The sequence below is a fragment of the Sphaerodactylus townsendi genome, linkage group LG01 (genome assembly GCF_021028975.2).
Source record: "Sphaerodactylus townsendi isolate TG3544 linkage group LG01, MPM_Stown_v2.3, whole genome shotgun sequence".
NCBI classification, from domain to species: Eukaryota; Metazoa; Chordata; class Lepidosauria; order Squamata; family Sphaerodactylidae; genus Sphaerodactylus; species Sphaerodactylus townsendi.
Genome location: NC_059425.1, coordinates 75,303,641 through 75,319,523, shown reverse-complemented (window position 1 = coordinate 75,319,523; position 15,883 = coordinate 75,303,641). Strand labels below are relative to the sequence as shown.

Genomic DNA, 15,883 nt, shown 5'->3' with positions numbered 1-15,883 from the left:
TTGTGGTGACTCTAGAATTATTTTTGCTGACTATAGTTCTCCATGTGTGATCCTGTGAATTTAGAAAATTGGGGCAGGGAAATGGAGTTGATCTTATACAGAAAGAATAAATTATTGTTTCTATAATATTCACTGCAAAAATGATAATATGTTCTCAAAAGCTAAAAGCTCATAGTTAACAACACCACATAGCAGTTGCTTGGGTTCTCAACCTTTTTTTGAGATTTATTTAGCTGAGAGTTACCACAAAACTGACCTTAGTACATTTGATGCTACCATGTTGTTTACTGCTGTGCATGCATGCTAATACAACTATGACAGTTGCTAGCTTGCATGTAAAGAACAATTTCCATCAGTGCCTGTGAAAAATGGGGCCATTGAAGAAGGATCGAGTCCCCACTTTTTTTCTGGGGAGGCAGAGAATTCCTGAGGCTGCACTAGGTAAGTTCACACCTGTTGAATTTCTAGCAGTGTCCATTATAGACTCATGGTGTCACAATGCTGATCGTTGCAGAGTATTCAACAATCAAGTAACTGTATGGTGCAGACCAGCTGTCCCATGCTTTCTGACAGTACACATAGGTAAAAGTGCGGGTTCCTCTCTGTTATTGCTCAGTCACTAATTGCCATGTATCCATAGCAGCAAGCACGACAGTTACACCCCACTGTGCCTGGTTTGGTCTTGCAACATGGAATAGCAATTCACACTCTTGATCATCATTAACGTACTCTCTGCTGGTCTGTGGGAATGGCTGCTCATTTACTTTTTTGCCATTTGCCTAAAACTTATTCCTAGTCATGAACCTGTTTTTTTTTTCAGTTTAAACAGAAAACCATTTTGTGTAGGAGTTCCAGTTCCTGTCTTCACTAATGGTGATGTCTTTTTCAATAGGGGAGATAGCCTGTTTACTCTTGTTCTGAGGAGGAACATACATGTAATTTTTCTAAAACTTCCTTGCTAATAAAAACAGCAATTGCCAGGAAGAAGAGAATCCTGGATCAGAACAGGATAAATCCATGGATCAACCTGTGGGGCATTCAGCACTTTATTTTTCCTTGCATGAGAACAACCAATTGCATTTTCTTTCATTTTCGATAGAACCATAACAAAAAAAATGGTTATGAAGCACTCAAGTGAAAGCGAATCACATTATTTTCCAATAGTCAGTTTGTTGGATAATGATGTTCCTTTTCATTTTTAAAGATACAGATGAATGTCAAGACCCCAATAGCTGTATCGATGGCCAGTGCATCAATAACGAAGGATCTTACAGCTGTTTCTGTACCCACCCAATGGTCCTGGATTCCACAGAAAAGCGATGTATCAAACCAGCAGAATCTAGTGGTATGCCGGTTTTTTTCCATAATAATTTCCATAATAATTTTTTTCAACATAAAGAGGGGGTAATACAAAAAGAGAAAAATGGAAGACGGTTCAAGAAAGTGAAGACAGTAATTGAATCTACATTAATAACTTATTTTGATTACAGTTCAACGAAGAAAAGAAAAATTTAGTTTACCGACTTCTACATGTTATCATACTCATATAAAATATGATAGAAAGCTACATATGTTAAGAAACATTAATTTGTGTTCATGTAAAATTATAATAACAAAATGAAAACTTGAAAAAAGTATAAAGGTTGAAGTAATTAATCCAGTGACTCTTACCAGAAATCTAAATGTGAATAAGACTCCCATTCTAAAATAATATTCAGATCTTCTATTCTTACATTCATAAAATTAATTAATTTTAGTTGAGTATGAGTATTTTCTTGTAATATCTTGGCAATTCTCATGAATGGGAACTCTACAGATTTCCAAATGAGAGTAAAAATAGATTTTTTTGTTATTAATAGGTATAAAATAGTCCTAGTTGTTATATTAATAAATGTAATAAAAAGGTACCTAACAGAATACTTATAACACAACATTATCTATTTTAAAATCCATTGAAACTTAAACTTTGATTATTCTTAAAATTACAAAATGAGTTAAAATCCAACGTTTTTAATCTTTTTGCAAATCCATCACAAATATATGAAAAAATGGACCAGTATTTTTTGTTTATCAACATATACTCTAATATTTTTGTTATTATTTTGCTAATTATAAAGAAAAATGTCTAGCAATATAATTATACCTTAGTACCGATACTTTTAAGACCTGATTAAGAATTGATCTTCTTACCTAAGTGGTCACTATTCTTTTGAAATCTCACTATAAACTAGTGTCCACAGTTTTGTCACCTTTCTTCAAATCCAACATATATAAAAGAGTGAACCAATTATTACCAATATTTTAATCCATTCTAGATTTTTATAAAGAGATGCCTGACCATACATTTATACCACACCACCATAATTTTAGGGCCATTTAAAAATTAATCTTGATAATTCTAGAAATTTCAGTGTAAATGATACAATATAAATGATTTTGATATAAATGATTTTATTGCAATACCATCATTTACAGAAAGTTATCATCAAAACTGGAGTGAATGATTGTTCACTTTTAAAGAATGGAATAAGATAATAGCTGCTTGTATTCCCACAGTCAGCAAGATAGGTATGAAGCTGCCTTTAGCTGAATAATTATAAATTTCAGTGTAACTCCAGCCTAAAACTCCAACAATCATTCACCTTTACAAAAAAGTATCTTGAGAACTTATACATATTTTCAAAAAACCCACCACCATACACAATCAGAATTTTATGTACCTTCATTGAGGAAGCAAATAAATCATCTTACTTGTCACCACCTCTCCAATTAAGTTCTTGTCAATCTTGAATGCATGTATGTCCAATAATCTTATATTTTCTGAATCAAAAAGTTTATAATCCACTTAGTATGCTAAATACTTTACAACTATATATGTCCAGCCCAAGCTGAGAGAATAATAAAAAACAAAGCCAATCCTAAATAAAGTCAGTCAGAAATATTTTTAGGTTCAGCTTTTCAAGCCATCCACTCAGTAATAACAAGCCTCACAGCTGTGCAAGTTCAAACCACACAAAATGGAAGTAACTCCAATTCAACCAACAGAATAGATCCTAAATGAAATCTCATGTATTTGTAAATCACCCCAAGAGCTTTCAAATCATCGCATCTCACAGTTAAGAAGAGTTCCACATTCAAGAGAGTCAGTAAATAAAAAAAAAAACCAACCTGTTTATTGTTGGTCATCTGTCTTAGATGCTTTAAAATCTGGGAGTCTTGAAATCCATTTGGTGCTGTTTAAAAATCTAACAAATGTTACAAAGAACAAAGAAATCTTCTTCATTTTGTTGATAGAAATTTTTTTTAATTTGTTCAGTACTCTAAAAATTTTGTAGTAGATCCAAGAAAACTTAAAAGAGAAAAAAACCCAGAGAAAACCAAAGTTGGAGACTGAAAAGAAAAACAAGGGAGGTGAAGAGGGCTGTCTCTTCTGCTGAAACTGCATGCTTGCACTTACTGATCCTGAATATTACCAAAACTAGTGGGTCAGAATGAACCCAAGCTAGTCTACCTGCCAAATTAAAAATCCTCAAAACATTGAGGAGGCAAGAGTTAGACCTTGTCTCCTCTTTAACAGGTAATTTGCCCCTTTCACTGAGTGCAGCTGGCAGCTAGCAAAGCTCACACCAAACAGACACCATGTCTTCCAGAAGTCAATCTAGTGGTATACCATAACATGCATTGAAATATTATGGGGTTCAAGCACACAAGGGTGCACTATTAGGAAGGGTGGAGTGAGGTTACTTCTCAATCATTTCAGTTCTTTCTTTCTGAGAGACTTTGGGATCACAATCTCCCAGTTCTACTGGTATGTAATATAGTTTAGCAAAACTTGGCAGGGGATGGCTAACTGAGGGCAGTTTTGACTAGTTACTGCTTTGTTTTTAAGACCAAATGTATATTGCACAGATATGACATCTGTGGCAACAATCCATAGCTTCACTGCCTCAGTGTGTGTTGCCCCAGTCCCTTCAGTGTTGGAGAATTATTCATCTGTACATCAAGTTGTGAAAACATGTTTCATTTGTTCATACACATTTCTCAGTATTTGTCAGCAGTATGGCAGTAGTCAATATTCTGGGCTGGAACATGCCACGCAATAGTTTTATTTAATTTAATCCCATTTGTCCAACATATCATGCCAGAATACAGTAAGATCATGTGCTGATTTTTCACTCGCAATCAGTATTACTGTATACAAAAATCAAAAGGCTATTTGATGCAGTCATTACAGTCTGTTTGGAAATGCCATATAATTTGATTTTAGGTTATTACTGGAGCTCAAGCAATGCTGAAATATAGCTGCAAGACAGGATACAGTCAAGTTGAAAGTAGCGTTGGTTACCCGGTTCGTCCGAACACGTGGTTCGGACCAAGTCACGGGGGGTTGGAAGCTGCTTAGACACTGCTTGTCCGAGCCAGAGCCATCCAACCCCACCCCCATCTGACCCCATGGGGTTCGGATCGGCTGCTCAGCCAAGCACGGCTCATCTGAGCCAAAAAGTAAAGTGAAAGTAGGAAAAAAACCCAAGGGCAAGGACGGCAATAGCAGCTCGGCCGGGGGGGGTGGTGGTGGTAAAAAAACCACCCACCAGGCAGTGACGCTCCCACTCCCCCACCCCAAAAGAACAAGTACAAAAAAACTGGGGGGGGGAGCCAGGAACAAAAGAAAAGCCCTCCCACTGAAAAAAACCTTCCCTCCATCAGGAGTCTCCCTCTCCCCTTCCCTCCCAAAGCGCCAAAAAACCCAAACAAACAAAGTACCCACCCTCCGCCCCAGCCGTGCTTTCCCACTCCCCCAAAAAACAAGCCCCCCTCCCCAAATACATGCCCCACTCACCCACAGTAGCTCTCATTGGCGGCTTGCTTCTGCTTCTGCTGGACTGATAGTGGCTGGTTACCAGCTTCTGCTCCTGTGGCTGAAAAAGTACTGCAAAAATAGTAACAAAACACAGAATCCCCATAAAAAAGATTTAAAAGGTGGTAAAACAACATTTGCACTAAACTTTTCAATAGTAACTTAACTTTACTAACTAATGAATCCCCCCTCCTTGGGAGTTTCTCTTTCCCCACTTTGCCCAAAGAATCTCCCTGAAGTTCAATGGATCCTCATGAATTCATATGATTTTTTCACTGGAATGAAATGAAACCACCATGAAACTATAGAACAGGTCTTAGTCTACAGGGAGCATCAAAACAATCATGCATCTCATGCTCTGTGGCACCGCAGTGGCACAAAAACCTGTTTAAAAAGCATGGATCCTTAAGGATCCTCATGATTTTTTCACTTGGTCACCCCAAAATCACCACCACGTCATGGCACAAGTCCTTAGACACATGTCTGCACAAAACAATCACACATATCACACTACCGTGGCCCCACAATGGCACAAAAATCTGTTTAAAAAGCAAGGATACTCAAGGATCCTTTGGCCCCCCTCAACCAAACTGCACCAAACCTAGGGGGTATGATCATGAAAGTCTCCAGATGATACCCTGAAATTTTGGTGTCACTAGCTTAAAAAATTTGGTTTCTGTTTTTCATCCCCCTCCTCGACATGAATCCTGCAGGTGCGGATAGATCTAAAAATGCTCTCCCCCCCCCTTGCAGGGACCCCAGAAATTTCCCATTGAGAGAAATGGAGTAAAGTCACGCAGAACAAAGAATCTTGAATAAATTTCTAGGGGTGCCTGCAGGGGGCGCATTTTTGGACCTATCTGCACCAAAATTTCAGGGTATCATATGAAGACTGTCATGATGATCCCCCCCCCCAAAGTTTTGTGCAGTTTGGTTCATGGGGGCCAAAGTTATGGACCCCCAAAGGGAAAGCTCCATCTCCTGTTAGCTCCCATTGGAAACAATGGGGGATGGGGCACCCCCTTCAACCAAACTGCACCAAACTTGGGGGTATCATTAGGACAGTCTAGTTATGATACCCTGAAATTTTGGTGCAGATAGGTCCAAAAATGCACCCCCTGCAGGCTGAAATGCAAAAAAGCAAAAAAATTACGCACCCGAATTTCTTGGATGTTACCCTAAGTTCGGATGTAACCGAGCCTGGTAGGATCGGAACTTGGGTGATCCGAGCCCCTTAGTCCGAACCGGGCCCGGATTTTTTTTGCTATCTACCAACCCTAGTTGACAGTACAAGTGTGTTTTTTAAATAGTTAATTTTTATTAGTTTTTATAACACTACAACATCTAACACAAGGGGAGATCAAAAGTGAACCAGTCACTCTAAACTACATATATAATAGAGGGTACACTACATACACTATTTAAAACTGTATTGACTTCTGGTTCATATTCCACTGCTAAACCTATCTATATATTACCTTTTTTAAAATATCAAACTCAACAAGCTTAAATTCTATATTTTGCTAATTAATTTCTCCATATCTTAAAAAAGTAAAATTAAAACCTAAACTCATTTCCCTACCTTGATTTTCAAAATTGCAGGCTGTGTTGCTTGCAGTGATTCTTGTGTTTCCGTTCACGCAAGAGCACTTGCATGGGACAGAAATGTTCTGTGGGATCCAACCCCTGCATAGAGATCCAGAGTGTGTTTGCAGCTGCTTCCCCATTCATTTAATTGTTAAAGTGTACTCCACATTTGAAAAATACTCTGACTTGGTACTTGTATTATCCTGTCAGAGTGGGGATCTGCAGCAGCTCCAGTTTGATGAGAACATCAAACACAGCTCCTTTCTACCCTAGCATCAGTTTAATAAAAGTGGGTTGACAGTGGAAGAGGAGTCATGGTGTGGACTTCTCATGCATAGTCTATACTTCTCCCAGTGTTCCAGAGGTGCAGGCAGATGCAGCATTACTATGGCTCTCACATTCCTGAGCAAGGTCTATGATTTGAAACTGGCCAATGTCAGAGGACTTAGGGGTGAAATAAAGTCTTAATCTTGATTCCATGTAACCGCTGTTTGCCTAGAAATTAAACTTTTTCAAACATTGCCTTTATTTTTTTTGTCAGTGGCCATTTACATATGCATCATCTCCTTTACACTGAGCATACATTCCCTTCAGGTTTGATTCTTGATTACGCACACATTTTCCCTTCTTTGGCAGTCACCCTACCCTCAGATCAAATAATCCCTGCAGTTTTTGAAGGATGTTAAAGTTCAACCTGAAGGAAGTCTAACACATGTGGATCTCCTTCTCTTTCCCTGTGAAGGGAGAGAAAGTGAAGGAGATCCATGTGTGTCAGACTTCCTTCAGGTTTTCTCATTCTTTCCCGCCTTCCCCCACCCACACTACAGCACTTCCTTCCACTCTTCAAGCCACCATTTCAAAATGATCAGAAGGGCTTTCTTTTTTTCTTTTTTTTTAATGCTGAAATTGACTCATGTAAACAAAAAAACTCAGGAAAAACCCTCTGCAAAGCAAACCACCATAGGGTAAGTACTGTATGCATAAATGGCCACTGGCATTTTTATGGTACAAAATGGTTATATCTTTGGGGGAAAATAATCATAGTAGTTCTCGTGATATAAGTCTGGAATATATTGTACTACGCTAATTTTTGAAATATTCAGGACCTTGTAATGGTTATTTATGGATCTTTGTCTTACATTTCAGAACAAACTGAAGACACTGATGTCTATCAGGACCTTTGCTGGCAACATCTGAGTGACGATTTTGTTTGTAGCCGGCCTCTTGTTGGAAAGCAAACTACTTATACAGAGTGCTGTTGTTTATATGGTGAAGCATGGGGTATGCAGTGTGCCCTCTGTCCCATGAAGGACTCAGGTAAGACATTTACTAGCAACTTTGGGGATTTTTCATTATTCCAGACTGAGAGGATGCAGGTCCCACCCCCTTGATGCCATGCCAATTAAATAGCCAGGAGGCAGGCCAAGGACAACCCTGTTTACGTGGCCTATCGCATCTGGCCTCTCCTGCAATGCACCAAACAGGTGCCAGGCTTGTGCTGCTGTGGTCCCACGCTCCTGCGTCAGCCAACCTGTGGACAGCCTGCTCATCCCAACAGCCTCCTCCCCCAAATACTGAGGGACTTCACGTCTTTGCCCCTTCATTCTTCTGTTCGTTCCAGCTTCCCCCAGTAATGTTTCCTATGGTAAAATTAATATTTTTCTGCAGAGGGTAGGGCTTCATGTTGAATCAAGATCTCTGTGTTACTTTTTTTCTCTTAATATTCTGTTTCATTTTTTTAGTTAACCTTTTCTTCCCTACATAGAAGGGTCAAGAATAGCTTGGAAAGAGAGTTCTTGGGAAAAATCTTTTTTAGGGTTAGGGTTTTTTAGCATTAGGGTTATGTTTTGTCCTCTTATCTTCTCTTATTGAAACTTGATCATGCACATAATTCTCTACGCTGCAAATTCCTTAGTCAAAACAGGAATTCCAAATGACCAGTTTATTAGGATGTATACAGACAAGGGGCAGATTACTGAAACATGCAAGCTTAAAGAAAAATTTTAAACTACCAACTAATTTTCCTAGATGCTTGAGAATCTAGGCAGTTTTTAAAATTTTATTCAATTTGGTATACCGCCCCATCCCCAAAGGGGATTCCAAGAAAATCAACATTTTTAATAAGACTAAGGGCTTTCTTTTGAATCCTGCACGCTTAGTGGCAAGTGGGACTCACCAGATCTCTAGACTCATTAAGAGGCAGAGAGAGGTTCCTTCCCTTGGGCCCTTTCCGCACGGGTCGGAAACAGCGCCCTGGGGACGGCAAAAACACTGTCCCCAGGGAGCTGTTCGCACGGGGGGGCGCAGCTGCTGCGCAGCCATGCCGCCCTTGCACCTCCTGAGCGGCGCGAAGCCGCCATTTTCCGACCTCACTTCCCCAGCGAGGTTTTCTGAAAACGGCAGCTTCGAGCCGCTGCCGTGCGAACAGCAGCGGCTCAAAGGCGCCCTCCCTCCCCCCTTTTTACTGTCCACCTACCGTTTCTGTGGTCGTCCAGTGCATCGCCGAGGCCTGGGGACACGCCCCCCTGCCCTGCGACGCCTGATAATAAAACATATCCTGTGAAACAATATAAAACTAACATGGTGATATTTTCTGAAGCATTATTTGGTTATTTAAATTTTATGTGACATTGCTAAGAAATGGTACTCTGTGGGGATATTTTCCCTCCATCCCTTAAACTGAAGCATCATATCCTGATTTGAAACATTCATACAAGTTTATTTCTGTAACACCAATATTGCTATTCCAGAATTTAAAAATACTGACATAGGAAACATCAATGTTTGTGCATTTTTAACTTGAGTTAAGTAAATAACTCCACTGAAATGCACTGGGTTTCTTTTGCAAAGAAAGCTATGCGTTGACTGTTCACTGCCTCTTTGGGTAAAATTGCAAATATATATTAACCTTATTGCCTGCTGCTTCTAAAGAAAAAAAGAGGTTCTTGGGCTCTTTATTGAAGAGTGTAGGGGACAAGATAAATGTGTTGCAGTAGTAAAAGGGACAATTGCAGTTTGTCTCTCTAGATAATGCCATAGCAGAATTGATGAGTAGTTGTTGTATCCCCTGCGGAGCTAGTGGCCTACATCATGTTATATGCTCATTCCCCCTTTTGTTTCTAACACTCTCAGTCATTCCTGTGCTTTAACTCTCATGAAATTCAGTGAGATCGTTCATTAAATCTATGGCATACCTTATTAATTACTGACTGTGCACATGGTGGCCAGAATCTATTGAATCTCAAGATGCCTACACTGTTTTAACAACCTGGACTGATTTTATTTTTAAGTTTTCACTCCAGCAACTTCTCTCCATCAAACCATGTTAACCATGTTTTAAATTCTCTTGCATGATACCAGGGTGGTCTGAGAGAAAGTTCAAAGCTCTGTTCAAAGATACCATTCATTTTATTTATTACATTTATAGGCCACCCTTTCCCTAACAGGTTCCCTAAGAACCACACAACAATACAGAGCATGAAATGAAAACAAATATATAATGCATGTTCACTGAGCAATCTCTGGATCATGTCTTCTGTGTTTAATACTAAGACACATTTGAAGGATGACAGCATTAAAACATGTCATGAAATGTTCATTGGAATGTAATTCTATGAGGCCTTTTATAAAATGGGTACTACAGTTTTGATAGTTTGGATTCTTTTGTCAAAAATTCAGGTTCACAAAACATTTTCACACTATTATATCATTTAAAAATCAGCCAACCGTGAGCTTATATACTGCAAGTCATTTTAAGATTTTCCTGAGTTTTCTGAATATAGTGTGAATTAGATGCCTTAATTCTGAATTGTGAAAGAGTTTTTTGTATTTCGTTTCACATCAGCAGGGTATTGATATTTCTGCCATCAGTTATTAAAGGAGCTTTTTAAAAGCTCTGTTCAAAGTTACCATTCATTTTATTTATTACATTCATAGGCCGCTTTTTTCCTAACATTCATACAAGTTTCAGGGTGGCTTCCAACCACACAATACAAATATACAATTAAAAAAAAAACCCATAATCAACAACTACCCTAAAAACTCAATGGTGACTAAAACACTCAATTCTATACATTTCTATTCTCATAGGCAAAAAATAAGAGGGGAAAGCAGTGCAAAAAAGGAGATGGAGGCCATCAGATGGTATGCTGCTTCTGTCTTAACCATAAGCCTGGTGAAACAGACCCTGCAGAACTGCATCAAGTCTCACAGGGCCCAGGTCTCATCCAACAAAGTGTTCTACCAGTCTCAGACCAGGGCTGAAAATTCCCTGGCCCTGGTTAAGGTCAGCCAGATCTCTTTCAGGCCAGGGATCACCAGCAGATTGTTATTTACTGAATGCAGTGGGCAACACCTCCCACTCCCTGAAAAGAGACAGAGGCCCAGCCAGGGGGGGAGTGTGTTGCGGGGGTGGATGTTTGATAGCTGCCTTTGATGGCCTAGGCACTCCCCACCTCATTCACATGCATACACAGGCCTTTTAGGTCAAAAATCCTGTCAGGAAAATTAATATATAAGCTGCCACCAAAATCGAAGGTAAAAATTGATCTTAGGGAGGCTTTTGAAAGATAAAAAAGAACTAGATTTTATTTTACAAGCTTTTCTTCTCAGGCTGTTGTTACAGAGAGGTATTTAATTGTTTCTGGTTTTTTTAGGCAGATCTTTCTTAGAGGTTACAGAGCAAATGCAGGTTCACTTAAATAGCTGTTTCAGTTACAAGAATATAGCTTCATTTAAATATGGCTGTTTCAGTTTCCAGATTGCTTCACATATAGCGTCACTCATGCACAGGTGTCTCTTCTTAGGGTAAACCTTTTCAACACAGTTCTGAACACTCTCCTAAAACTCCCATCCTTAACTGCAAAGGGAACTCACACTACTTTGGGACAGAATAAGCTCTGGGGTTTCACTTAATTCTTAATTCTGCCAGTTAAACTAAACACACCATCGTGGCTCAAAGGCACCAGTATCTAGGTGTGGTCTCCTCATGAGACAATAGCCAAGCCCTCTGTGTGGTCTTAGGAGTGTACCCATGAGATAAGCTTCCCTCTTGTTTTCCACCCTTACCAGGCCTCCTAGCCTCTGATGAAAACAAGGCTCTTCCCTCTCAGTCTGAGATCTTTTTGAGAACACAGGCCCCTTAGGCATTCTCCTTTGTCTATGGCTCTCTCTGCCTTTTGATTCAGTAGGCTTGTGGTCTCTGTCTGTTACTATTGCTGGAGCAAGTCATCATAATAACCTCAGGAAATATTACAGAGCCTCTGGACCATAATGTATCCCAGTTCTCTTGGTTGTCTGCACTGACTCAAAAGTTATATGTAGTCCCTGGGGCTTCTGATGCTCAGGAGAAGGGGGAATTGGCACGTTACATCTATTAAGCTACAACTTAAAATGTGATATAAATATTGTATGGAGAATAAATATAAATATATATGGATAATAATAAGATCCTTTGCCCAAATTTAAAACCAGAAATCATTAGTTGATCCTCAATAATTAGCCCTTCTGCTGTTGTTTTATTTGTTGTTTTTTTAAATGGTGGAATGTATCAAGCAGAAGGCTTGATAAACCATTAGGTCATATTCTGACACCCCCAACCTTCATTCCATTTTGCAGATTTTTTCCCAATAAAAACATAGAGCTGAGTTAAGTGTATGAAAGAATAATTTTGCCCGGTCTTCAATATGCAGCATTTAAAGTGATATTGTTGGCTCATGAAGAAACTTTCACACTTCTTGACCAGAAGGTCATAAGTTTAAGTTCTGTCTGGGGAAACTGGAGTTGCTCCATATTAAAATGTTAGGTTTATATATCGATTGAGTCTGATTTACTGTTGGACGGTATGTATATTTCCTAAATACTTGAATGTTTTTAACATAAGTTACAGAAATAGGAAAAAGCATTAACACCAGAAGATTTAGAACATGAACCTTACAGTGGAACTACATATATATATTTGCTTCTAGTCAAATGACATGATGTTTTGTTTCAGTGACATGCAGTCTGTTTTTAAACTAGAATTTTCTCTTAGAGATGTGACTCACATAGGGCAAAATTCTGGGCTGCTGAACAAGGTTATTATTGTCTGTCTCTTTAAAAAAAGTTGTAAAATTAATTCTGTACTTTTGAGATTGACCTAAAAGTTTGGCTGCCTAAGTTCTAGAGTCACACCAGTAGAAAATGACCAGTAATGTACAGAATGGAGACGGGGAGGGGGGGGGTCATTACTGACTCATTGGGTGGTATCATATCACAATGTTTACTTAGCGGACTATATTTACAGGGTAGCTTACTAGTGCCTTCCCCAGTCATCTACACTTTACCCCCATCAAGCTGGGTACTAATTTTACTTGGAAGGATGGAAAGCTGTGTCGACCTTGAGCCAGCTACCTGAAACCAACTTCCGTCAAGATAGACCTCATCTCATGAGCAGGGGTTTGAATGCAGTACTGCAGCTTAGCACCCTAGCTGTGTAAGGGGAAAGGTAAATGTTTTGTTGAAAGCAGGAGTTCTGCCCCTTGTGCCCAAGGAGGCAGTGATTAGACCTCTTCTGAAAAAAAAACACCTCTGTACCATGTTGGAGAATAACTAGTCTCATAGAATAATAGAGTTGGAAGGGGTCATTTGGGTCATCTAGTCCAACCCCTACTCAATGCAGGATCAGCCTGAAGCATCCCTGACAAGTGTTCATTCAGCCACTGTTTGAAGACTGCCAGTGAGCAGTCACCCCTTCACCGGTGAAGACTGCCAGTGGAGCTCACCCCTTCACCGTCTCCAATCTTCCATTCTTGGGCAAGATGCTAGATCAAGTGTTTGTTTCTCAGTTCCACGGTCTCTTAGAAGAGACTGCTTTTCTAGACCTACTTAGGTTGGGATTTAGAACAGAGATTGCTTTGACTACCTTGATTGATAACCTTTGTCAAAAATTAGAAAGAGGTTATGTGACCCTGTTGGATCTCTCAGTGGCGTTCAATACCATTGACCATGGTATACTACTGGGCCACCTCTCATCACTTGGTCTAAAATGCACAATGTTACAGTGGTTCAAGTCCTGACTGGGAGGCTGGTCCCAGAAGGCAGCACTGAGGAATTCCTGCTCTGGCCCATGTCCATTGGCCTTTGTGGTTCCATAGAGTTCCATCTTATTCCCCATGCTATTTAATATCTGTATGAAACCACTGGGAGAGGTCATCAGGATGTTTGGGCTGTGGTGTCACTAGCATATGTGCTGTGCCTTTCCAATTTCAAGGACGCTGTTGATTTTCTGAACTGGGTGTTTGGAGTTAGTAATGGGCTGGATGAAGATGAACAAGCTGAAACACACTCCTAACAAGACAGAGGTGCTCTGGGTTAGTAGAGAAGTAGATCAGATACTTGAGACCTCCTTTGCCTTGGATTGAATTACAATCTCCTTGAAAAACCAGGTCTGCAAGTTGGAAGTTCTACTTGACACAAACCAGGTTTGCAAGTTGGGAGTTGTACTTGACACAATGTTTTCCTTAGAAAATCTGCTGTGGTTCAGAGTCATTTAGCCCACTTTTTAAGTAGTGGTTTTTGTGCATTTTATTATTATATACACTGCAAGATGCCTTGAGTTCCTATAAGGTAGAAAGGCAGTTAATAAATGTTTTTAAATAAACGTTTTAAATAAACTGGGGAGAGTTGAAATTAACATGCACTGTGTTTCAGGTCAGATACTTTTGTTTGGAGAACTGGAAATAAGCTGGAGGTTTGTGCACTTCCTCTTCCTCTCTCATATGTAATTTCCCTTTCCTGCTTATAGTAGTAACCATAGTTTACCCCAGCAACTGAATTAGTAAATGATACTTACCTAGTGCTTGGCTTCCTAACCATCATCAGAACCCAGCTTGAAGTGAATGTCTGAATCAGGACAAGCATTAACCATAGTTTATCACAATAATGACCTCTAAATAATAAGCTGAGAAGATCGGCATGAGAGGCCAGGAGCCTATGGCTTGTTTTGATCTTGGTTTTGAAAGATGATGTGAATGGCCTCTCATTAAGTGATTAATGTGTTCCACTGGAAGGTTTCTGTTTTTGAAATCATTAATGAAGATTTTCCCTCCTTCCCTGATGTCAGAGTGATTCCACAAAAACATCACTATTAAAGCATTGGCTTGCCTGTGAGGCTTGCGGAACAAAGCTGGAAATAAGCATTATCAAATCAGGTTGTTAATCTGTGTGAGGCATAATAGTACATAAACCCACAAGCAATTACTATCAATTGCCAGAAAAGTTTAAATATTATTATTATCCCTCGGGGATGGGGCGGTATAAAAGTCTAAATAATAAATAAATAAATACATTAAAATTATTTATTTGATTTAATATACCGCCCTATCCCCAAAGGGCTCAGGGCAGTGTACAGTATAAAACATCACATATAAAATCATACATACAATTTAAAACAATTATGTCCTAAAACAGTTATGTCCTAAAACAGCGTCCCACAAAACCCTTAAGCAACCCTCCCAAAAAAGAATAATGGGTCCCGATGGTGTTAGGGACCCATATAGAGCAGAGGGGGGGGGCACCCTCAGCGATTGGTCTCTCCAAAGGCCCGGTGGAACAGCTCAGTCTTACAGGCCCTGTGGAATTCTCCAAGGTCCCGCAGGGCCCAGACAGCTGGTGGGAGAGTGTTCCACCAGGCCGGCGCCAGAGCCGTAAAGGCCCTGGCCCGAGTGGAGGCCAGCCATGACATTGAGGGGCCAGTGGCCTCCAGTAAATTGTCCTCTGCTGAACGCAGAGGTCGAGCCGGGACATATAGGGTAATGCAGTCCCGAAGGTACGAGGGTCCCAGGCCGCGTAAGGCCTTAAAGGTCAACACCCACACCTTGAAGATGATTCGGAATTCAACTGGTAGCCAATGCAGGCAGCGCAACACAGGTTGAATATGTTCTCAGAAGGCGCCCCCTGTGAGCAGGCGAGCCGCCGCATGTTGGACCAGTTTCAATTTTCAGATCAAACGCAAGGGAAGGCCCGCGTAGAGCAAGTTACAATAGTCTAGCCTGGAGATGACCGTTTCATGGATCACAGTGGCTAGGTCAGCGTTGGAGAGGAAGGGAGCCAACCGTTGGGCCTGTCGAAGGTGGAAAAACGCAACCCAGATTATATGGGCCACCTGGGTCTCCATTGAAAGAGACGAATCCAGGTGGACCCCCAGGCTGCGGACGGAGGAAGTCGGCGCCAATATGACCCCCTCCCACACCGGCGGCTGGAAATCCCCAACCTCTCCCCCCCCCAACCAAGCCAAAGGATCTCCGTCTTCGATGGATTGAGTTTTAACCTGCTCTGTTGTAACCAACCAGCGACCGCCTCCAAACAATGCTGTAGAGCTGCAGGGGCGACAGCAGCTCCCCCCTCCATCAACAGAATGAGCTGAGTGTCATCAGCGTACTGATGACAGATCAGCCCAAA

At 40.4% G+C, this 15,883-nt stretch overlaps 1 protein-coding gene across 4 annotated transcripts in view; it reads left to right on the top strand.

The window, feature by feature from the left end:
* The window catches only part of LTBP1 (latent transforming growth factor beta binding protein 1), a 270,959-nt gene that overhangs the window by 218,012 nt on the left and 37,064 nt on the right, over positions 1-15,883 (top strand). For all 4 annotated transcript variants that reach the window (XM_048484134.1, XM_048484124.1, XM_048484115.1 and 1 more), the window contains 2 exons: positions 1,205-1,345; positions 7,592-7,762. In XM_048484134.1, coding sequence (XP_048340091.1) covers positions 1,205-1,345; positions 7,592-7,762 — 312 coding nt within the window. The remainder of the gene's footprint in view (positions 1-1,204; positions 1,346-7,591; positions 7,763-15,883) is intronic.